The sequence below is a fragment of the Delphinus delphis genome, chromosome 9, assembly GCF_949987515.2.
Source record: "Delphinus delphis chromosome 9, mDelDel1.2, whole genome shotgun sequence".
Lineage (NCBI taxonomy): Eukaryota > Metazoa > Chordata > Mammalia > Artiodactyla > Delphinidae > Delphinus > Delphinus delphis.
Window position 1 is genome coordinate 18,861,737 of NC_082691.1, and position 25,554 is coordinate 18,887,290.

General features: G+C 38.9%; 1 protein-coding gene across 3 annotated transcripts in view; it reads left to right on the forward strand.

Moving 5' to 3' along the window:
* Positions 1 to 3,390: 3,390 nt before the first annotated feature.
* SYPL1 (synaptophysin like 1) overlaps positions 3,391 to 25,554 on the forward strand; it is a 28,032-nt gene continuing 5,868 nt past the window's right edge. Inside the window, exons 1-4 of one of the 3 annotated variants that reach the window (XM_060020266.1) lie at positions 3,391 to 3,576; positions 18,810 to 18,902; positions 19,379 to 19,503; positions 20,811 to 21,018. In XM_060020266.1, coding sequence (XP_059876249.1) covers positions 3,508 to 3,576; positions 18,810 to 18,902; positions 19,379 to 19,503; positions 20,811 to 21,018 — 495 coding nt within the window. In that variant the 5' untranslated portion in view covers positions 3,391 to 3,507. The remainder of the gene's footprint in view (positions 3,577 to 18,809; positions 18,903 to 19,378; positions 19,504 to 20,810; positions 21,019 to 25,554) is intronic. The other 2 variants (XM_069541010.1, XM_060020265.1) reach the window with 2 other exon arrangements.

Consider the following 25,554-nt stretch of genomic DNA (forward strand, 5'->3'; position numbering starts at 1 on the left):
AGCAGCCACAGAGCAGGGGGCTACTGGACTCAATGCAATTTGTCATATACTGAAACCTTCTCATCCATTTTTTTCAATTTTCAACAGAATGTAAAATGATTTTGTTTCACACACTTCCCTCCACTCCTGAATACCCCTTCAAAAAGAGCTCATTAGATTAAGTGTGGTATCCCGGATCAGATCCTGAAGCAGTAAAAAGACATTAGTGGGCAATTGGTGACGTTTGAAAAATTCTGTAGTTCAGCGAACAGTAATATTACCAATGTTAATTTCTTTGTTTTGACAAATGTATCTTGGTTATAGAAGGTGTTAGCATTAGGGAAAACTGGCTGAAGTGTATACAGGAACCCTTTGTATTTTGCAACTAAATCTAAATCTAAAATTATAACTCTAAATCTAAAATCTAAATCTAGACTTAGATCTAAAATTATATTTTAGATCTAAAATTATATTTAAATCTAAAATTACATTTAAAATTTAAAAGACTTCAGTTTAATTATTTTGAGATTAATTTACTGGGTCCATTGAGTCAGTCTACAGTTGCTTGTACAATTTAAACAAATTTAGAGTGATTTCTGGAATTTTCTAAAAATGATTGTTGAATTCATCAGTGAAAAGAACTGTGTTTAAAGGCAAAACTCAGATTTTGAACTCATTGGTATTAAACACTATCTTTTCAGGAAAAAAAAAGGATACACATTGGTTGAGAATGAGTTACTGTCTCATTTTCCCAATAAAATGATCAGAACACTGTATTGCCATTGAGAAACACAAAAGAATGTTATAGTTAGCCAATGATATGATTTCCCTAAACACAGCTTCCTCCTGACCTCTGGCACATCCTTAAATCCCAATATCATAACCTGGCACATGTTTTATAAACAGCAAAGAGAGAGTAAAATAATAACAAATTATGGAGGTAACTTAGCCATAATTATACTACCAGAGATAATTCTCAATAATACTACCTCAGCCAAGGAAATTTTGCATTACAAGTATTATTTTCCATTATGGCCCTGGTAGAGGGTGGAAGATGCTGTGCCCAGAACTTCTGTCTCTTTCCTCAGATTTGAAGAACAAATCAGACTATGACCAGTGTTGTAGTCAATGTTATAGAGTCATCTGAACATTCTTCCCAGATTTTGAACAGTTGTGCCTTCAGTGAGATGCTATTGTTTAAACACTCTTGTTTTTCCAGCATTCAAAAAATTCACAACTATCAGGTGGCCTAATCAGATCTCACTTGCTCTGCCAGCCAGTACCAGCTCCTTCTCAGGAAAGTAGGAGCTCCTCTGAGTTCACCCGACTGGCACAAGCAGTGCTGGGCTATACATCACTGAGGGTAACAGCAGTAGCTCACTCCTGCTTGGTTTTGCCCAGTCAGAGCCCGTAAATGAGTTCTGATAAGTGACCAGACACTACTCTTCTGCTACCTTAAGTGATCTCTATCTTTTCCAAACTAGTGGCACATGGCCAAGGAGGAGAGAACTTCTTAATGTTCAAGGTGCATACTCTGGCACTAAGGGTTTCCTGAAGAGAAACAACCATGCTTTCCACTGGTGGGCGTGAACCAGAAGCAGGAGAGAAAGCAAAAAGAGGCAGAAGAGAGGAAACAGAAAGTTAAGCTTCTCAGAAGTTGAGAAAGGGCCGGGCCAATTCCGATTTCTGAGACCCTCAAAAAATGAAAAGAAAAAAAAAAAGGAGAAATGCCCAAACTGGGTTACTACATTACAGTATAAGCTGCAAAGTGAGCAGCGTTCTGATTTGTCAGCGTACATCTCATTTGGATATAACATGCGAGTCTAATTTGAATCTTGGTGAATATGAAGGCCAAGCCAAATAGCATTGCTATCCACAACCCAACTGCAGTGCCAACCCAAAAGCCTCAACAGAATGGGAGAAAAATGGACTAAAGAGAATACAACGAGAAGAGTAGTAAGGAAATCACTACCTTGGGGCTCCCATAACTGGGTGCCAGGAGAAAAGGTGCAGAAACAAAGTAGAAAATTTTTAAAAAGGGGGGGAAGCAGGAAGACCTGAAGTATCACTTACACTGGTCTCAGGTGCACTGGATACCAATGCATGGTCACCTTCCACTGATTCTGCCCTGAGGGGTGTTTCTGATGCCTTCTTTTTAAGTAAGAGGAATCTGCAGTCATTCAGCAGGTGCCCACTGAACATAAGGCACTGTGCTGGGGATGGAGGAATGGAAGTCAGGATCAAAAGGATAAGGTTGTCTCTGTGGACCAGGAAATTGAAATATGCTCTTTGTACTCTCTGGGAAGCAAACAAGGAGGTAAATAGGTCTCAAATGAGAAAGGGTTAGCTTCCTAAAAAGATGGTCAGTAACGAATAACTTCAATGACAAGGAACTTAATTCATAGGTAAGTGCTTGGAAAATCAGTTAGTATATATAGGTAGGTACTTCGAAGTTGGTATATTGAGATTCCATTGCTAAACGCCTTTCTTCCTTATTTACTTAGTGTTACGTGGTGTCAACCCCCTTATCAAACACGCCAGAAGGCCAGCATTCCAACTCTCCAATAACTTCCAGGATACTGGGGAAGCCAGTAAGAAGATCACTTCTTCGGGGCTCTGATAACTGGGTGCCAGAAGGGAGGCGTCACCTAAGGCGACTCTCGAAGGGGGAGCAGGCATTGGCCTTCTGTAGAAAGACTCCAAGAGCGCCCCACGGAGACAACTGGACCGACTGGGTAGGAGAGCTGGGTAACAGGAGACGCCTGTCCGGCGAAGCCTTTTTCCGTTAGGTATAACCTTCCTTGTACCTCCTCCAACCCTGACTCCAATGATAATTCTGACAATAAATTTAATTTCTGTAAGAATGTTTGGTGAATCACGGTTCTGAGAGAGACCCTACGGCAAGGTCGCTCAAAGTCCGTTGTTCTGCAATAACTTTCCACCATTTTAATAAAAGGTCCCTAACACCAGCCTTGAATCACGGCTTCATCTGTATTAATATTTTATAAATCCAGGTAAAAATTGGGAACTGTGAAGGGAAGCCAGGGGAAGACAGCTGTTGCCCGGAGAGGCGTGACGAGACCTAACTGAATCCTGGGGTTTCGCGCTGGTCAGCGGCCCCCGCTACGCAGGGTTGGAACTGGGCACGCGCATGCGCGACAGGAACCCGAGCGCCGCGGGCTGGATTTGAGGGAAGGGGGCTCGGAGCACGCAGCATGGCGTCCAACATCTACTTAGTTCGCCAGCGGATCAGCCGGCTGGGCCAGGTGTGGCCCGGGAAGACACCTCCCCTTCCCTGCCTCTGCCCGCCCTTGCCTCCAGCGGCCGCCCCTCTCCGTCTCCGCCCCAGCGCCTCGGCGTGCGGCTCAACAGCCGCCGCCCCGCTCCGCCCCGCCCCGCGGCCTCCCAGGCCCGCCTCCCGGAGCCCTCCCCGCTTGCCCTTTCTCGCGGCAGGGCAGTTCTGTCTTGTCGGTCCCCCTCCTCTTCCGCCCCGCTGTCCTGATTCTCTTTCCCTCCTTCCCTCAGAGGATGTCCTCCTTCCAGCTCAACCTCAACCCGCTCAAGGAGCCGCTCGGCTTCATCAAGGTCCTCGAGTGGGTGAGTACAGCCTGCGACCTCCGGGCGGGGAATCGCGCCGCCGTTCCCGCTCCGGTTCCGGCCCGGCCGGCGTCCTCGGCGGGGCGGCTGGGGGCTCCGGGAGACGGGGTGCGGCTCGCTCCGCGCGGGGGAGCGAAGCCGCCGTTGTCCCCGAGACGGGACCGGACGGGACTGGAAGCGCGGGGAGGGGACAGGAGGCCGCGGCCTGGGCCTGCGCGGGGCGGGGACGCCGCAGTCGGCGTCGAATCACGGGTCCCTCGGCTGCCTCCGTCCCAGGCGGAGCCGCCCTGCCACACCGAAGCTCACCTCTGGGTATCCCTCGGGGAGTGGTGGTTTAAATTTCTCTTTGGCTTCACTGCTTTCCGCAAGGGAAGAGAAAACTTCCTCTTGCGGTCTAACCGAAACCCGGCGGGCCGGAGTAGCACCCCGGCCGGCGCTGCCTCTGCGCCTCCGGTAGAGCCCGTGCATTTCTGCCCCGTGCGGACTGGAGGCCGCGCTCCGTCGAAAGCTGGTGTGCCTTCCCTAAGTGATCTGACGAGCTCTCGGGTCTTAATTTGCTTTTAAGATTGGCCCCAAGTTAAAAATGGATAAAAATAAACTGTGGGTCAGGGAAGCGGGCGGGGGTGGGCGGAGTAGGGGAGAAGGTCTAAGCAAAATGCGTTGTTAGTCCGGTCGACTGAAACACAAGTTAGGAATCGCCATCCAGTTTGTTTTAGGTATTTCCCAGCAACATCCTGCAGTCAGCTCTTAGTCCTTCCCTGGGAACACTCTCAGTCATTAGCATCAAAGCAGATTTATTACTTCGACCTTGGTGATGATCAGTCACTTTGGAGGAGTTGGTGAATACACCAGGCACTGCACAGTGCCTTCGGAGTTCGTGGCCTAGGACATATTCCAGTGGTGGTTTTCAGGCCCGTATTAATAGGCAGCTGGCATCTGTCCAGCGTGCAGGCAAGTTGCTTGTTTAGCCAGCAGCATTTACATCCGTAACTCTTCAACCCCGTATGTTAGTGATAAAGTGGTGAAGAGTAAGAACTTAGGATTTTCTGTTTTAAATAACCTACGAGGATGTTTTAAAAGTAACACAGAAGCTCACATTCTCTAATGGGTGCTCAGTCCTGATTTCCTTCCTGCACCCAAGGGTTCCTACGTTTCCCCCAAAGTTTTACTTGGTGTTTTCTGAAAGCTGAAATAGTGCTAATTTCACACAAATGTTTACTTTAAAGACACCTAAATGTATATATTTAGGGTTCTGTTAAGCCTAAGCCCAGATTTAAATATAAAGAAGATTCTTATTTGAGTATATAAAAATTTTAAATTGCAGGATGAAAAACACATTTAACTGAGCTAATCAAATATCAGGTTTAAGAAAAAGTCTTTTATACCTAGTAGTTTAATATCATTGAGGATTATAATTAAATTTATAATTAACTTAAAATTTCACTTAAATAAATGAGGAGGCAGTTGTTTATATTTATGCTTATATTATTCGTCAGTTTTTTTAAATGTAGACTTAATTTTTTTCTTAATATTTTAAAACAGTGATAAGTTTATTAGTGATCATAGGTCTGACATATTTTGAAAAATGTCCTTTTTAAGCTTAAGGAAATACTACTTTCAGTTTGAACAACTTACTATCACACAAGAGAATCTTTTATGAAAAGAGTATTCGTTGTTCATGGTGTAGAGAATATTTATTCAAATATTTGAATGTGTATTATATACAGGTGCTGAGCTAAGCACTAGCACTAGACCATGTGAATAAAACATGGTCTTTTCCTCATGACCTAATAAGAAAAACATGAAAACAAATATGAATATGCCATATGGCCAATACTATAATAAAGGTATAGGCAAAGTGTAGTAGGTGAAAGGAAGGAGAAATCGATTGCTTGGAGGTGCTAGAGCGAATTTCAGATGAAAGAACACTTGAAGGATGAGTACTTGTTCACTTGGGGAATGGTTGGGGAGTGGCTTTCCAGGCAAAGAGAATCTTACGTTCAGTGGTGTGAAAAGTTGAAGCAGCATAACCCTATTTGCGAATTTAAAAGTAATTGGGGTTGACTGGAACGTATACCGGGAGGGAGGGTGTGGTTTGAGATGATTCTGAAAGGTTTCAAAGGGCTTGCAGAATAGTTTGGAGTTTATCCTATGGGCCAGTGGTTCTTAATCCTTTGGGTTAACCTTTGATAATCTGGGCCCGTTCCTTAAGAAAATGCATATGTGCAGGTACAGAATTTGGGGTTGTTTATCGTACAGCTTCCATCTAAGCCCAGAATTCCTACCGTGTAGGGTGGATTCACTCATTCAAGAGTAAATAAACAAGTGAATAATATAATTATATTTGCCTTTTAGAAGTTTTTATTTTGTCAGCAGTGTGCGGAATGAATTGGAGAGGAAAGGTCATAATTGAAGAAAGGGAAATCTGTTATTTGAAACATAATGAAGGCCTAAAACTAATTGCAGTGGGACTAGAAAAGAGAGGTTTAGAAATTTGAATATATTTGTAGGGTGAAGAAAAGAGAGGGCTGTAAGATGACTGCCATATTTCTGACTCGGATTAGTAGTGGCACATCTGTCTAAGACAGATCACTAAGGAGAAGCAGCAGATGTTTGGTGGAAGGTCAGTAAGTTTTGAATGATTGAGTTTGTGGTCTCTTTCAAGCATATAAGTGGAGGTATCCTGTAGGCAGTTAGATACATGGATCTAGAGTTTAGAAGACAAGTATGGACTGGAGATTCAGCAGGTATTTGGCAGCAAAGGAAAAAGGTATTGTTAGGAAGTTGGAGAGAAATAACATCTTAGCATCACTATTAGAGATATTTCAAGAAGAGAGTACTCAGCAATATTAGGTGCAATAGGTTAAGAAAAATAATTACTAAAATGCATCCCTTGATTTGGGTAATCAAGAGGCTTTAGTAAGAGCAGTTTCGGTAAAATCAGAAACCAGATGGTAGTAGGCTGAATGGATGTATGGTAAGAAAGAGAAGACAGTGAGAGTAAACCACTATTTGACTGTGAAGATGGGAGAGATTGGGTGGTAACCTATTTTAAAGATGGGAATGAGTGAATGTGTGTGTGCGCTGTAGAGAAGAGACTTGTGAACAGAAGGTCTAAAACAGAGGCAGAGAGGCATAAGACAAGGCTCTAGAGGAGAAAGGCTCATAGTAGGAATTTTTAAATGTGTTTTGAATGAATTGGTCAAGTTTCATAAGGTGTTGATTGAGATTACCTCTAAAAATAGTCAATAAATACATTTACAAACAAATCTAAAATCTAGATAAAGGCTGCTTACTATCCATGTAACTAGAAGAATAATTCCCCAAATCAGCTTACCTTTAGCAATGTTCTAGAAGATGTTAGGCTAAGATATAACCTTATAATATGTAACTTTCAAGGGGTCACAAATATGAAGGCCTCATAGACTTGAAGGCAAGTACCCAGTAAATATTTATTGACAAAATAAAAATACAGTCACCAAAGCAGAAGCATTTCTATTTTGCTTCTGAACTGTAGCCACCATGCCCCTCTCTCTCTCTCTCTCTCCCTCTCCCTCTCTCTCTCTCTCTCTCTCTCTCTCTCTCTATATATATACATATGAATCTACTTTAATCTACTTCTGGCCCTTAGTTACAGTGCCTGGCAGTGACATTGCCTTAGTTCTGTTTGTGTAATAAGTACTCAGTAAAGGTTGAATTTTTGTTGTACTTATATGGGAATAGCAATATTTCACAGGGCTGTTGGAATGACTGAGTTATAAATATGTGACTAATGATAATGTATTTGAACAGGTCTTAGTAGGTTCTTCAGAACTGAAATGCTATGTTTCTAGGAAGACTAGAGCCAGACAGTGGATACAATTTGAGCCCTATATGACTAACATATCTTCCGGTCCTTCAAGATCACTAAGTTCTCGTTTACATATTTTAAACTTTAGAAATGGTTATTGTAGACTTTTCATTTGTTTGCGTGTTTTCCTGCTTTTAGCAGCCTGTCAAGGTAATAAGATAAAATTTAGGTGAAATTAGATGCCCCATGTGTAGGAGTTGAACATGGAAGTAAAAGGCAAGGGTTAATGTTATCAAAGCAGCTTTTTCAATTATTTAATATTTTTCTAGTAAATTTTAATTTGGATCTTACTTTGTAGTCAGTTATCACTAGTATTTAGATTAAAGTTTTTCATTAAAATGACTATCTCCTTTTAATATTGAACACTGTGTTTTGGACTTTTTTGCTACTTAGGGTGAACACTGGTCAAATGTTTAGCTCTAAATAAGTCTAAGTAATATGCTTTCCTAATTCTACACACACAAAATTGTGGAAGAAATACTGTTTGGGAGTATATAAAGGAATTATAGACTAATTAAGTTGAATTTTAGAATTATGAATATTTCTGTGCTGGCCAAGTTTACTCTCAGTGTTAACAGGAGATATTTATTGAGTTCAATATATGTTCTAGGGCTTTACCTGTATTTTCTCATTTAATTTTCTGACAACCTATGAGGGTTGTTATCTCTATATTACATGTTACCGTTGTCATCTCCATGTTACTGAGGCTTAGAGAAATTAAGTAATGTACTCAGATCCCATGATTGTGATTACTACATCCTGGACTCAAACAGTCTGTTCTTAGTCTTTTCAGTAACTTACCTTTGTGTTTCTGATTGGTCTTTTAATAAATTAATGAAGAGATTACCCAAAATTTCAGGCTTAAGAAACAAAAACATAAGGTACCTGAAGTAATTTTTTTCTTGTTACATACATGTTTATAACAGGATCTTAGGAGGAGTTAAGAACAAGTAGGGTTTTCTTGATTCATTTATCAAGTTTGAATTTTTTTCTGATTTTATACTTATAATTAATGAGCAAATTCAAAAGAACATTTAAAAACATTACTTTGGGGTAAATTATTATCCAGGAAAATTAGTGTGAAAAACGATGAGAAAGAAAACCCATAACCGTTTGAGCATTACATATATCAATTTGTTTAAAAAACAAACTTTCAGAAATACGTACTAGTTTATCTAAAATACTCTAAAAGTTTAGTCATCCCAAGTAGATTATAGGATTTTTACAAACAGGGACCATGTTTTATTCTAATTTTGTGGTTATAACATAGCACAGAGGAGCAGCCTAGAAAATACAAATGATATTACAGAGTATAGGGGATGAGGCATACTCAGAACGATATTTTTTTCATCCATTTGCTTAATACTTAAATTTTTAGGCTGTCTATGGCACAGACTACCTTTTAAGAAACTTACCTTTCTCTTAACCTTGCCATTTGTGTTCACTTTTTTCCCCTATTGTAGAAAGGGAAAAAAGGATTTCAAATGGCATTTTGTGCCTACCAGGACTCTATATACATGTAAAACTTGTAATAGACTTACTGACTTACCACTATGCCTTTGCTCTCTGTTTCTTCTACCCGGAATCCTCTTAGTGTTTGCCTTGAACCCTCTCATGGGATATACTAGATGTTTTTTTCATAGACTATATATATATATGTTGTCAGTGGTTTTAGAATGTACATATATACACATACACACTCACTTCACACATACAAATAGCAATCTCTTATAAAACATTAAAGGGAAAATTAAGATAACAGCAGTGCTTTAATACAGTGGTTCTCAAAACACTTTGGTCTGAGAACCCCTTTATACTCCTAAATATTGAGTGCCTCAAAGAGCTTTTGTTTATGGGGTTGTATCAATTGATACTTACCATGTTAGAAATTTAAGCTGAGACATTAAAAAAAATTTTTTTTTAAATAACGATAATTAATCACTTGAAAGTTTGATTACATCAATGGCAACAAATGCTGCTGGTTTTCCTTGAAGTTTCCTCATCTTTTTCAAGAAAAAGATCTGACAAATATGCAAGTCTGAATACCTATATTTTGTTTATTACTTATTTTTTCAAGTAAAAATAGTATTTAACGAAAAAAGTGACTAGTTCAGCAAAGAACTCAGTTGTTTAAATGCTTTCCCTGCAGACCACCATTGTATTTAGGTATGCCGTAAAAGTGGGGTTTTTTGTTCGGAGTGGATTTGCTAGATCATATGGCAACTCTATTTTTAGGTTTTTTTTTTTTTTTTTCCGCGGGCCTCTCACCGTCGCGGCCTCTCTTGCTGCGGAGCACAGGCTCCAGACGCGCAGGGTCAGCAGCCGTGGCCCACGGGCCCAGCCGCTCCGCAGCATGTGGGATCCTCCCGGACCGGGGCACAAACCCGCGTCCCCTGCATTGGCAGGTAGATTCCCAAACACTGAGCCACCAGGGAAGCCCTATTTTTAGTTTTTTAAGGAACCTCCATACTGTTTTCTATAGTGGCTGCACCAGTCTACATTCCCACAACAATGTAGGAGGGTTCCCTTTTCTCCACATCCTCCCCAGCATTTATTATTTGTAGACTTTTTGATGACTGTTGTTCTGACTGGTGTGAGGTGATACGTCATTGTCCTTTTGATTTGAGGTTCCCTGATAATTAGCATGAGCATCTTGTCATGTGCCTGTCAGCCATCTGTATGTCTTCTTTGGAGAAGTGTCTATTTAGGCCTTCTGCCCATTTTTTGATTGGGTTGTTTGTTGTTTTGTTGTATGAGCTGTTTGTATATTTTGGAAATTAAGCCCTTGTCGGTTGCATCATTTGCAAATATTTTCTCCCAGTCTGTAGGTTGTCTTTTCAGTAATAAAAGTATTTGCACATCCTACTTCATCACACAGAATATTAAGAAGACTCAAATGTCAGGATTTAATAAAAATAACAATTTTTCTGCTTCATCGAAGGCATTCTTAAGTAAAACTGGCTTTTTTTCTTTAACTGCAAATGCATGGCAGTGAAATAACAGTTTGATGCTTTTGCTGATTCTTACTAAAGCCCAGCAGTTTTACCCACCAATGCTTTTGCGCAAATCAGCGCAAATGTCAATGTAGTATAAAAAGCAAAAAATGTTGTAATAATATTGTAAAAATATTTTTGACCTCATGGACTCCTTGAAAGAGTCTTGGGTATTCCCTGGGGTCCACAGACCACACATTGAGAATTGCTTTTCTAATACAGGATAAACATCATTGGTGACCAGCAATGGAATGGAAATATGGGTGGGAGAAGGACTGTTCCCGGATCTGGGAAATAAATCTGAGAAAAAGCTTCAACCTATTGTTTGGCTTTATAACTTCCATGGAGTGGAATACTTAAAGAAGTAGAGAGAGAGAGAAATGGCCCCCTAACAAAGACCTGAATCAACCTACCTGCTTAAGGTCTGGATTTGTGTTAACTGCAATATTCTCCTATGTTGGTAGTTTGCGGTCCCATTATAGGATAAGGTATTTGTGGAGTAGGGCAGGGGTCCCCAACCCCAGCAGGAGGTGAGCGGTGGGCGGGCAAGCGAAGCTTCATCTTCCACTCCCCGTCGCTTGCATTGCCACCTGAGCCATCATCCCACCCCCACACACACACCACCCCCATCCAGGGAAAAATTGTCTGCCACGAAACCGGTCCCTGGTGCCAAAAAGCTTGGGGACCGCTGGAGTAGGGGATTAAGAAGGCCTGGTAGAAATGACCAAAAAACTACTGGGAGGGAGATGACTTATAAAACCACTAGACCAGGATGGGGAAGCGAGGAATAACATACTCTCAAGTTGAGCTTACATCAAATATCCTAAAAAAAATACATGAAGAAAACTAATGTTTGCCTAAAAGCTCAAATTATATCAGTGGCAACAAATACTATCAGTTTTCCGTGAAGTGACAGACTCACTTCAAGATAGCCATCCAGATCAACAATCAGAATATTGATTCGCTCCAAAAGACATAAAAATAATAGAACTGTCTGAAATGATTTTAAAATAAGTATATTTAGGTTCCTCAGAGATTTCTAGTTCCATACTCAGGTTAACAATTGTTTAAGAATAAAGGTGACATAAAGATGTTTTCAACAGTAATAATTGAGCTAGCAAAAATCTTCTAGCTATTTATTTCAGCAGGAACTCAAGTTTACTTCTCATGATCCAAATTCTTAAGGGTTTTGGAACTGTACTAGAAGGCTATTTAGAGCTTTCTATGATTGTACTTTCCAAGCAGAGGGAAATAATAGAAGAGTGAAATTGAAGAACTTTGAAACTGACTTCACTGCTCAGTGCACAGTGGGAGTAAACTGAAATATTAACATCAATAACAAAATGTTTTTTAAAATGAATATCTTTGGTAAATGCTTCAGACTTTGATTTAGAAAAATCAATACCTTGGCTCTAGGCATTCTAATCTGACTGATTGTAAAGGCAAACATGCTATGATAGTTCATTTAAGTACTGAATGATCATTTGATTTAGTAAAACAGCATGCATTTGATTTGGCACATAAACCCTCATATACAATATACTTTTTGATCTATTAATATTTCTGAAGATTTCAATTACATCATTTTCCTGAACAGATTAATCATGAAATTAAATAGCAGTGAGGACCCTGCAACTAGAAACGTGAAAGATACCCATAAATTAGATGAGTACCAGTGTTCCCCAGTAGAACCCTCTGTGAGCTGAGCAGGGTCTGAGAATAGGAACTAGGAACTCTGGCTGACTCTGTCATTGTAAGATTTTATACACAAAGCCCTAGTATGCATCTATAATTTAGATGCATGTTTTACTATGTCATTATCTTAAGGCATATTATTTATATACACTCAGGGTAAATTTCATTCATATTTCAAATTTTAAAAAATCCTTATTTCAGATATTTGTCTAATAATTTCTTTTTCTCTTCTTTTTCTTTCTTCTTTTTTTTCTTTTTTTTTTGCCAACTTCTGATCTGATTAAGTAGAATCTGTTTTTACCTGGTAATGTGACTCATGAATGCAGCTCATAGAGGGTATTAATGCTTCTACTTTCTCTTTTGGACATGAGGTTTTGTATTATCACTCAATAGTTTCTGTAAAGACTTTTTTTTTTTTTTTGCGGTACGTGGGCCTTTCACTGTTGTGGCCTCTTCTGTTGTGGAGCACAGGCTCCGGACGCGCAGGCTCAGCAACCATGGCTCATGGGCCTAGCCGCTCCGCGGCATGTGGGATCTTCCCGGACCGGGGCATGAACCCGTGTCCCCTGCATCTGCAGGTGGACTCTCAACCACTGCGCCACCAGGGAAGCCCCTGTGAAGACATTTTTAAGCCACCAGTCCATTTTGTGAAGGTTAGTTTGGTTAAAAGTAAATAATTTATTCCATAAAGACACTTAGCCAGGCACACTCACATTATTAAATGAACTCTAAAAGTGGAAGAATAGGTGAAGGTATCATTGTCTGTCGTTCCCTGTTATAGGACTTCCTTACCTTCAGGATACCCAGCATACTGCCCCGACATCTGACTCTCTGACATACAGACCTAGCATGGGTTTCAGCAGTATGTTAATTTTAATAAAGCTTTATTTCCTTGTTTAAGTCTAAAAGTAGATATAAATAGGCATATTTTCTTCTTGTACACCAGTTAGATGAGTACTCCAGTCTATTTTAGAGAGTAGTATTCTAGAGGACCAGATATTAGATACAGAATATAGATATTCTAGATATCTAAATTAGTGAGGCATGTCTTGTGTCACTAATGTGGGTCCAGTGGGCAGAGAGATAAGTAGAACTTGAGACTGTCATAATGAATATGGAACCTTTTGACCTGAATAGAAGCTTGCTGTCATCCTGTCCCTGGATTCTTACTAGTTACTGTACAGGTGGAATTTCATATCAGCAGTTTCAGTCATTCTTTATGGGATAGAGAGAGAAGGGGGAATTAGTTTCATAAGTGGCAAGGAAATATAAATCAGCATACTAGAACACCTCATTTTAGACTAGAATTACAAACGAAAGTGCTGCTAGGAACCCCTCATAAAGTAAATGAGTGAAACAAGTGTTTGGGAGAAAAAAGAATAGTGGAAGTTCATTGATTACTGGTAACTAACACGCATTCTGAGGGTTGTAGAGACAATAGAGAGTGACAGCAGTCTGGAAAGCACATACCCTGTCTTAGGTGTCATCTGTCATGCATTTCCATGTGATTGTTGCTTTATGGGGATATAGGTCTGATACTGGCATATCTTTATCCACACCCACACAGGAAATCCAAATTTTTATGTGCAGCATGCTGATATGAAAATATTGACAACAAATTCACATTTTTCATGAATACTGGGAAAACCACAATCTATCTTCTGGCCAGGTTTCACCCATGGGCTGCCAGTATATAACTTCTGATCGAAATCAGAGTACTAGTGCAATATAGGGAGAGGTGAGATGGTTGGATAGTTTACTCTCAGGTTGTTTGTACTTCATTTAGTAAAAAGTGTGTACCTTATCCCTTTTTTCCCATAAGATAAAGACCAAAATGGCAAACATGACATTTATTTATCCTCATAATAAAAAGACAAGCTTGAAATAATGAGTATTTAAGACTTGAAATATGGTTTTATTTGTACATTATTGGCAATTGATTTTTTTTCCTTTAATTAAGCAGTTATTTAGTGAGCATTTGGTGTATGTCAGGCCTACTAGGTAGGCACTGAAAATCCTGAATAAAAGCAAATGCAAAGACATGACAGTCTGCCAAGGGAGAGATAAAGGCAGTAGTCTTAAAAGCAATAAGCTGTGGTACAGTGTGCCATTTATATACTAATTTTTGTATTAAATGGGAAACTAGTTTTTATCATTTTTGCTTTTGGGTTTTTGTTTTGTTTTGTTTTTCCAATAAGGCAAGATACACAAGAAAAATGCCTATAATAGAGGTAGTGAACTCAAGTCTATCTATTCAGCCCAGGAGACAGAACAGTACCACCACAAGGAACTGGGCAGGACCTTAAAGGATGAGCTTGTTGGAGAACCAGGGTGGGGGCAGAGGTGGGGAATCTTGGCAGAATAAACACGCATATCCAAGACATAAATACTTGGTGTGTTTCAGGAACAGTAAGTACAGTATATAGTGCAGTGTGACAGAGTTGTACAGGACCTGGCAGGGAGTATAGCGTATAAATCTAGAAGGATAAAGTTGAGGCTACCTCAGCCCTGCCTCTTATGCCAAATTAAGAAGTTTGGGCCTATGGGCTTCCCTGGTGGCGCGGTGGTTGAGAATCTGCCTGCTAATGCAGGGGACACGGGTTCGAGCCGTGGTCTGGGAGGATCCCACATGCTGCGGAGCAACTAGGCCCGTGCGCCTCAACTACTGAGCCTGCGCGTCTGGAGCCTGTGCTCCGCAACAAGAGAGGCTGCGATAGTGAGAGGCCCGCGCACCGCGATGAAGAGCGGCCCCCACTTGCCCCAACTAGAGAAAGCCCTCGCACAGAAATGAAGACCCAACACAGCAAAAAAAAAAAAAAACAATTAACTAATAAACTCCTACCCCCAACATCTTCTTAAAAAAAAAAAAGAAGTTTGGGCCTAAAAAGATCTGGAAAGCCATTGAGGAAATCTCTTCAAACAGGGGGGTGACATGACCAGATTTTTATTTCATATCAGTGTGACATCACTCTAAACATCTCTGTCCGATAGAAACACAGTGCAAACTACAAATGCCAGCCATACAGTAACTTTAAGCATCTTACTAGCCACATTAAAAGAGTGAAAAGAAACAGGTGAAATTAATTTTAATAATACATTTCACTTAACCCAGTATATCCAAAATATTATTGTTTCAACAAGTAATATAAACAATTATTGATGAGATATTTTACATTCTTTTTTCATACTAAGTCTTCATAAACCATGGTATATTTTACACTTACAGCCATCTCATTTCAGACTAGCCATTTTTAAAGTGCTCAGTGGCCACATGTGGCTTATGGCACCTTACTGGACACTGCAGCTCTAAAGCCCACAGTAAAAGATGAATGGTGTTGGGAATGAGTTTAAAAGTGAAAGGAGGAGTCTGTTGGGTTAGTCCCAGGGAAAAATGGTGCGGGCCTGAACAAAGACAGTGGCAGGAGTGATGTAGACAAGTAAACAGAGCTTTTAAAAGAATGGCATTATACCCTGTGTAATCTTTTTTTTTTTAATTTTTTTTTTTAAATAGAAATTTATTTATTTTGGGCTGCGTTGGATCTTCGTTGCTGTGCGCAGGCATTCTCTAGTTGCAGCGAGGAGGGGCTACTCTTTTCATTGCGGTGCGCAGGTTTCTCGTTGCGTGGCTTCTCTTGTTGCAGAGCTCGGGCTCTAGGCGCGCGGGCTTCAGTAGTTGTGGCACGCGGGCTTCAGTAGTTGTGGCACGTGGGCTCAGTAGTTGTGGCTCGTGAGCTCTAGAGTGCAGGCTCCGTAGTTGTGGTGCACGGGCTTAGTTGCTCCGCGGCATGTGGGATCTCCCCGGACCAGGGCTCAAACCCGTGTCCCCTGCATTGGCAGGCGGATTCTTAACCACTGCGCCACCAGGGAATACCCCCTGTGTAGTCTTAGGCAACTTTTTTTCTTTCCCACTCAGCGTTAGGTTTCTACAATTCATCCTTGTTGAAGTAGGTAGCTGTAGTTCGTACATTTTCATTGCTATGTAACTTCCCATTGTAAGTACTGTATATCAATATAGTTTATCTACTTTCCTGTTGCTTCCCCTCCCCATATTTTGATATTATAAACAATGTTACTGTGAACATTCTTGTGCACATCATGTAGTACGCATGAGCAAGAGTCTCTGTTAGGTCTGTAAACATAGATACTAATCGTTTGTGACATTATCGCAAATACTTTCTCCTAGTTTATAGCTTGTTTTACATTCAGAAGCTGACTTGATTTTTAAAAAACCCTCTTTTTCTGTAGTTGAATTTACTCTATGGTTAGCTTTTTTTTTTTTCTTAAGAAATTCTTCCCTTCTTTGTGATCACAAGTTTTCTTTTATGTTGTCTTCATACTTTTTAGACTCACTTTTTACAGTTAAGACTTTAGCCCATCTGGACCGTCCTTCCTTGTGTTAGTTATCGATTTCAAATAACAAATTACCCCAAGCTTAGCACTTAAAACTATAGACAGTTTATCATCTCACAGTTTCTGTGGGTCAGGAATCTGGCAGTGGCTTAGCTGAGTTGTTGCAGCTCAGGGTCTCCCAGGAGGTTGGCTGGGGTTGCAGTCATCTCACGCCCCCCTCTAGTTAACTAATATGACTGTTGGCAAGCCTCAGACAGTATACTTTCAAGGTCCCTCACATGGTTGATGGTAGTCCTCAGTTCCTTACCACATGAGTCTGTGAGTTGCCTGAGTATCCTCCCAACATGGCAGCTGGCTTCCCCCAGAGCAGGTGATTCAAGGGAGTGAGAAATGAAGACAGAAGCTGTAATCTCTATTACCTTACCTCAGAAAGGACATCCCAGTCCTTCTACCATATTCTGTTCACTAGAAGCAAGTCACTGTGTCCTATCCACATTTAAGGGGGGGAAATTAATCTCCACCTCTTGAGGGGAGGAGTATCAAGGAGTTTGTGGTGACATCTTTAAAACCACCATTCTCTTTTCCTTAGTGCCCTACAATGCCAGCTCTGTTAGCTATAATTTGTCTATACGCACAGATCTGTTTCTGGCCTCTTTATTCCATTGATTCAATTTGTGTATCCTGTTTCTTTTTTCTAATTCTAAACGTGGGTACATACCCAAGACTCATTTCCTGGCCTTCTGTTTTCACTCTGTGTATTCATGCACATTTATGCTAAGAGCGTATCTATTCTTCTTTCTTTATTTTTTAATTCTTTTAACTGAAGATTCCAAACTATGTGCTGACATTATACCAAACTCTTCATATCTATAACCAGATTCCTTTTCATATATCTCTTCTTCATGGAAAAAAAATTTCGTGGATGGTTATGATCCTGATTATGGCCTGATTCAAGGTCCTGGATGAATCCATGAGAGGCATTATATCAGTGTTCAACAGTATAGGCTTTGATACCAGACCTGTACTGAATTGTATCTATTTGCTGGATGTCTGTGACCTTGAGCAAAACAAAGTTCCTGCCCTCTTTGAGTTTACATCCTAGAGAAAAGTGGGCAAACAAATAATGAAGTACTGTCAGGCACTGGTAATTACAATGGAGGAAAAATAGAGCAGTACAAATAAAGAGAATAGATAGTGTGGGGTGGGAGGGGCACGGTTATTTAACATAGTGAGGTTAGGGAAAGGCCTGGGCTCTCTGATAAGGTCACATTGGAACAGGAAGCTGTGAAGTAGGAAGTTAGCCATGTGTTCCAGGCAGAGGGAATAGTTCAGTGCAAAGGTTCTGAAGGAGTTTATCCCATGTCTTTAATGAATAGTAAAGAGATTTGGCAGGGGAAAAAGTAGCAACGTGAGATGAGAAATGTTAAAGGAGGAAAGGATCTTGTAGACCATTATATGAACATTGATTTTATTTGGAGAGAACTCAGAAGCCATTGGAGAGTTTTGAGCAGACAATAAAGTTTTCTGCCATATATATATATATATATATATATCTTTTTTTTTTTTTTTTTTTTTTTTTTGCGGTACGCGGGCCTCTCACTGTTGTGGCCTCTCCCGTTGCGGAGCACAGGCTCTGGACGTGCAGGCTCAGCGTCCATGGCTCATGGGCCCCGCCGCTCCGCGGCATGTGGGATCTTCCTGGAACAGGGCACGAACCCGTGTCCCCTGCATCAGCAGGCGGACTCTCAACCACCGCGCCACCAGGGAAGCCCTTCTGCCTTATATTTTTAAAAGATGACGCTGGCTGATGTGTTGACAGTAGACTGAAGCAGGGGCAGGGACAGAAGTAGGGAGCATCAGTTTCAAAGGCTGTCACCATATAATTCAGGCAAGAGGTGATAGTTTTGATTAGGATGTTGTGATGGTGGTGGTAAAAAGTGATCAAATTCCAAATATATTTTATAAATAGAGCCATTAGCATTTGCTGAAGGATTGAGCTCTTGGTCACTACACTGTATCTGGGCTTTTTGTTTGTTTTGTTTTGTAGAAAATTCGTAAGATACAAATAGAAAAAGGAATTATCTTTTGTCTTCTGTTCAGAGGTGACCACTTAAAATTTTAATGCATAGACTTTTTAATTTTTGTTGTGTGTGTATGCATAGATGTAGACTCATGCACAACGCATTGCTTAAACAAACTTTATATGTATTGAACCATTTTCTTTATCGTTAGATATTTCCCAACATTTTAATGACTGCATAATGTTCCCTTGTGGAATTGAATTACAGTATATTTGATTCCCTGTCAATATTTAGGATGCTTTCAGTTTTTTTCTGTTTGAATAGAATTTGAGAAAACACCATTACATTTCTTTAAGCATATTTATGACCAGGAAAACAAATCTCCAACTACTTTTTGAGACCTCGAAATACCCACAGGTGAGGCTTATAAGCTCATGAAATAAGATCTCTTCTTTGCTTGTAGTCTCTTGGCTTTATAGTTACCCTTAGGTTCCAAATAAAATACCTCCAATTTACCCCCTTTTGATTTTGATACTAATAAATAAGACTTCCTCTGAATTTCATGCTAATATTTAGTGGGTACACTGTAATTTGAGCAAATGTATTTTTTTTAACTTCTTTATTGGAGTATAATTGCTTTACAATGGTGTGTTAAAATGTATTGTTATATGGGCTGTTATACCAGTTTCTATGTTATACTCAGGGGAAAATAAAATCACATTTGTTGAGAGTTACAAATAAATTTTTAAATAATTTGTACAATCTTAATTTGTAAATAAGAATTCTAAGAATGTTAGCGAGCCAATTTTTAATAATCACTATATTGAAAATTTTAATGACCTATGTTTGGGTACAGTAATGCTTCTTTTCTTTTTTGGTCTCACTTTGTGTAGATTGCTTCTATCTTTGCTTTTGCCACCTGTGGAGGTTTTAAGGGCAAAACAGAAATTCAAGTGGCTTGTCTAACTAATAAATCTGACAATAAAACGATTACAGCTACTTTTGGTTATCCATTCAGGTGAGTTATTTGTTTGTTTTTATGGTTTAACAACTCTTTTTGACTCATTAAAATTTCCAACAACTTACTGATCTTGGGGGGTAGAAATTTTTTAGTTGCATGCTCATTTGTAAGTAGTGATCATTGCTATTGAAAGTGTGGTGCATGGGACCAGTACCTGTCTGCAGACTATTTTCCTGGACTGTGATGAAATAAATACAGAAAATGACAGTAAGCATTAAGAAACTTTCATATGATGTTGCCTTGACACTTTTATTCTATCATCCCACAGTGGACTGGAAATTTCAAAACAAAACAAGCTTGCTCTATCACCTTAGTTTGAGAGGCCATGTTGTGGAAGCAAACACAACTTATGAAAAATCCAAATTTCTCACGTATTTGCAATTACTAAATAATAATGTGCATTATATAGCTTTAAGACATGTATTTATATAAAGTAAAGAGCTCCTTGTGTTTCTTTCACTAGCATAAAACTTTATTTTCTGAATATTTATTTTATGACTATTTTGTTTGTAAGTTCTGTTTGACCTCAGTATTCATTAAAAGGTTTATTAGGTGTGTCCTGTGTTTAAGTCAGGGTGTGAATCCTCTTCCACTTACTAACTACTTACTTGACCTCTCCAGGACTCAATTTTTCTGTTCAATAAATTTAAATCTTCTAAGGTTGCTTTGATGATTAAATAAAATCTTACATTAAAGATATGTCAAATAGCAAGTGCTTGGTAATCAGTCATTTCCTCTCCATCTCTCAATCCTTCTCTTATAAAATTCCGTTACAAGGAACAGTTACAGCCTCTTTGGTGATAAGTGCTTTTGTGATTTATGGATAGGGAAAATTAAAGACTTGGTGGAGTTAGCAGCTAATTAATGCAGAGGTAAAATGTGAATCATTACAACTGATTCTCCTGGTGCTAGTAACACAGACTCTCCCTCCTAGAATGGAATATCATGTCTCAAATTGTAAACCATTTTGTAACAACGCTGTTAATCTGCTAAGTTTTTATTACAGTAAGATAGTATCTGGGTGTGAAAGTGTTTAATTCAGTCTATATTCAGTCTGTCATAACCAATTATGAGGTATGATTTATGTACATTTCTTATGGAAATTTTAATTTACTTAAATATTTGAATTTTTCATTTTTTTAAAAGAATGTTTTAATATATTTGGGGAGTATTTTTGTGAAATGTTATTTCAATATTCTGCCTTTCTAATACTTCTGTATTAGAAATACAGAAGATGTATTTCTGTCTCTGTTGGAAGAGTCCAAGTAATTCATAAATTTATTTGAGACTTTTTTTTTTAATAGGTTGAATGAAGCATCATTTCAGACACCTCAAGGTGTAAATGTGTGTGATGTAGATTGGAAAAGTCATGTCCTTATTGGAGATTACTCTTCTGCTGCAGAATTCTATGTTACTTTTGCAGTCTTTGTCTTCCTGTACTGCATTGCTGCTCTTCTGCTCTATGTTGGTTACACGAACCTGTATCGTGATAGTCGAAAACTTCCCATGATTGTAAGTAATCACTTTCTTTTTATAAAAAAATAATTTATATAAGATATAAGTATACATTATATTTGAATTTAAATATGGATTTTCTTACACTGGAAAAAAAAGTTCTTGGCATAAACCAAGTTTCATTGTGTTTTGACCTGTGCTTGCCATAGAGGTTGAGCTTGCTCTCCTTGTCATGTTTAACCCAATTCTTGTAGCCTGTTTGCAGCACTTTCTCTGTACTCTCTAGAGTACAGAGGTTTTTTTGTTTGTTTCTAACTCTGTTTTAACCTGGAAAGAACTCAAATATGTGATAGAGCATATTAGGTTGCAAGTAGCAGAGAAATTAAGTAGAAATTAATGCCTTTGATTTGAAGAATTGCTGACCATGCTAGTAGTCCCATAACTGTGTTCCTATTTCTTATCTTTTTTCTCTCTTCTCAAAGAGACCCCCTTTATGCCTTAATACAACTTAATAGTCTATATCAGAAATCCACAAACTATGGCACACAAGTTAAATCTGACTCACTGTTTTTGGTTTTTTTTTTTCAAATAAAGGGTTTTTGGAACAGAGCTATACCCAAATAATTTACAGATAGTCTATGACTGCTTTCATGCTATAGTGTCAGAGTTAAGTCATTGTGACAGAGATCAAAAATATTTACTGTCTAGCCCTTTTCAGGAAAAGTTTGCTGACTCCTGGTCTGTGTTCTTAAATTCTTTAATTTACAATCTGACCCAGGTAATTCTATAAGAATTATAAAATTTGGCATTAGTGGCATTCATGAGCTAATTTTGAATCTTTAAAACGGCAACAAAGGATTTGGATTTGAAGTCCTGATACCTTTTTTGGCTTCAGGGTCTACTGAGCTAGATATAAAAATAATCTCTGAGACTTAGTTAGTAAAATTGCCCTGGATTATTGGTGGCCAATCCAGAGATAAGCTGTGGTTTTAAACTGGACCTCCACTACCAAAGAATAACTACAAAGTCAGTATTAGTGTTACTGACTTGAAGGGACAACAGAGGTGTTTTCGTGATACTGCTCATTTATATCCTGAGAAAACACTGACCACTGACATCTGCTTATTATTTGTGAAGTTACTTGAAAGGGTAGGCCAAATTATTAAATAACAGGTTTTATTTATTTACTTATTTTTAATTTTTGCTGCCTGGATCATAAGAATGCAGATGGTAAGTAAGGAATAAAACAATATTTTACCCTTCATATTTATTCCATTTCATATATCTGAGAAGAAATTCTCAAACCTAACATTTTCATAAAATATTTCTTGGTTGTTAGGTGCCTTTCAAAAAGATAGACATCACCTTTTTTTTTTAATTTATTTTATTTTTGGCTGCATTGGGTCTTTGTTGCTGTGTGCGGGCTTTCTTTAGTTGCGAGCAGGGGCTACTCTTTATTGCGGTGCGCGGGCTTCTTATTGCGGTGGCTTCTCTTGTTGTGGAGCACGGGCTCTAGGTGCGCAGTCTTCAGTAGTTGTGGTGCACGGGCTTAGTTGCTCTGTGGCATGTGGGATATTCCTGGACCAGGGCTCGAACCCGTGTCCCCTACATTGGCAGGCGGATTCTCAACCACTGCGCCACCAGGGAAGCCCCGACATCAACTTTTTTACTTTGCAGTGCCTAATCAACAGAAATTATGTATCAGTAATTTATAACTTCTGTGAACTTTATAAGACTTATTTTAAAAAAACTATGGTGATCATATAGTTATTATATTTTGTTAAAATTCTTTATAGTTTAAATTCCAAATGAAGACATTTCTTGCCAGTTTGTCATTATCCCAACAAATTTAAGTTAAATCTAGCAATGAGCTTTTTATTTCTTGTATTTTGATTAGTAAGCTTTAAAAGTATGGCACTTTAAAAAAAATTAATTAATTAATTAGTTTATTTATTTTGACTGCCTTGGGTCTTTGTTGCTGCACGTGGGCTTTCTTTAGTTGTGGTGAGCGGGGGCTACTCTTCGTTGCGGTGCGCAGGCTTCTCATTGCAGTGGCTTCTCCTCTTGCGGAGCACGGGCTCTAGGCACGCAGGCTTCAGTAGTCATGGCATACAAGCTCAGTAGTTGTGGTACGCGGGCTCTAGAGCACAGGCTCAGTAGTTGTGGCACACGGGCTTCGTTGCTCCGCAGCTTGTGGGATCTTCCTGAACCAGGGCCCGAACGCGTGTCCCCTGCATTGGCAGGTGGATTCTTAACCCCTGTGCCATCAGGGAAGCCCTAAAAATATGACACTTTTTAAAGCAGCATTCAGGTCTATTTTTGTAGAGGGTTTTTCTGTCTAATAAAACTATAAAACTGATCTAGTTGTATCATTCAGAGCGTCAAAAGTAACTTTTCACCTCAGAGTAATCAATTAGTGGTCATATAGAGGAATAATCCAGAATTAGTTCCGTAAGTGGTTTTTTTGTTGGTATAATGTATGGTGGATACTTCTTATTTGTAAAAGTCCAGCCTCTAAATTAAATTTTGGATTCTACTTTTAATTTAACTGTATAAATGTAAAAAAGTTTTTTGTGTGATAACTAAATTTTTAACTATAGCCAAATACGACATGGATTTTTTTTTTTTTAAGTGCTATTTGTTAATGAGGGTATGCTCTTTTATCAATGGTCTCAATTCTCTGCTAAGGTATTTCTAGGAGAATTTCAACTGTGACATTTAAAAATCAACTTCAGTTTTTAAGTAAATGTAGCACTTTTTTATGGTAAGTAGGAGGAGCGTAAGGGTTCTAGGCCATGTGGAGGGTCGGAAATAGCATAAAGTGAAACTAAACAAAGATAGGGTGTCCCAAATCATAAAGACCTGTTATGAGTCATATCCTAACTTATTGGTAGTACTAGGGCTGTCACAGGCAGGTTGTGCGAGACTAGAGTCCTGAGTCGCACAGACTGTCTTCAGAGGCCCACATTTCTCCCACTTCCCCTCACCCTAAGATTACTTCGTGCATCATTTTCAGAAAAGTACCTGCTTTTGAAATACAAGAATGTCATGCCTTAAGCCATCAACGACGTGGACATAAAGAGCATAATCAGAAAAAAACAGTGTATTTTTAATTAGGAATTTGGAAGGAAGAAACCTAAAAATTAAGAGGATTTGACATCTGTTGGTCAAAACTATGAACTTTAGCCCAGAGAGAACTTGTTTAACATCTGATAACCTCATACTAATTATTAGTTCTTCAAAAGGCATTGTATTTCTAGCAAGTGCTTAGAAAATGTTTACCTGCAGCACAAAGTACAGCAGAGTACAGCAGCAAGAAAGGGAGTACTCCCCCAGTGCAAAATATTTAAGCTATAATGTTTCTATTTTCTCTTTGATATACATTTTTTAAGAGGGCCAGTAGCAGTGGGGAGCTCAAATGCAAAATGCAAATACATTGTACCACCATGCTTGTAAAATTAGTCATTGTTTTGGTTCTCTAATTACAAGACGTTTATTCAGTGCCACCTTGACGCGGTGGACAAGCTATATAACGCGGTGGACAAGCTATATATATCACAGTTTCTATATCTCATACATGACCACTGGTATTTATTCGACATAAATGACTAAAAGTTCGTTGGCAAAAGTAATTTAAAACTAACCAGATTTATTTAAAAAACAAAACAATTCTGTGATAAGCTCCAAAACCCATTTCTGAGCTTGGAAAGATTTTTGCTGCAGATATGTAAGAACTCATAGTCTTGAGCATATCTGAATGCTTAGAATACATAACATTAAAAGATACAAATTTTATATTGTTCCCACTTTGGTTGTTAATTTAAAGGAATACCAAATGAGGTGGAACTTATACTTTACACTATCCAAATGCAGACTTTAAAAAAGTGTTACTTAGATCTTTGTAGCCAGTACTCGTTGACAGAATTCAGTTCCCCAGCAGAATAGATTAAGGAAAATAAATTTTTTTCTTTATCTTATTTGTTCAGTAAAAGATTATCCAAAATATTAAAAACTTCAGTCCTATTCTTGGAATGTAATAAGTGGCAAACACTTTCTTAGAAAACATAGTGACAAGGTGTCTTGAGAGAGATTTTTTTTGTTGTCCCTTTCTTAATATAATGCGTATTCTTAAAATTTTGTGGTCATGAATTTAAAAAGAGACTAGTTATCCAGGATGTGTGCTTTTCACGATTTCATTATTAGAGGTAGATTTAACTAAAGTTAGAGGTTTGCCAGAGCAGTATGAGGAAGCAGGTGAAGGGTAAGGGAATTGAGAGTATATATAAGAGATTATAATGAATGACCTCAGAATATAAATTAAAGAGGGAAATAAGATGAGATTGTAGGTCTCAGTGAGGTCAAAGGATTTTTGAGGTTGGGGTGTCAGAGGGAGTAAGCTAGAAAGAGAGAGGTGATATTGGAGAGGGGGTGATTAAAACAGAGATGATGGAGGTATACAATTATTAGTGATAACAGGATCCAATATATGATCCTGAGAGGGAGAGGCTTAGATAAGTTGTGGTGAGGGCTGTGTAAAACTTTGATTTCTCCATGTGAAAATCTGACTCCTCAGGAGATAACTAAGTCTTGTTT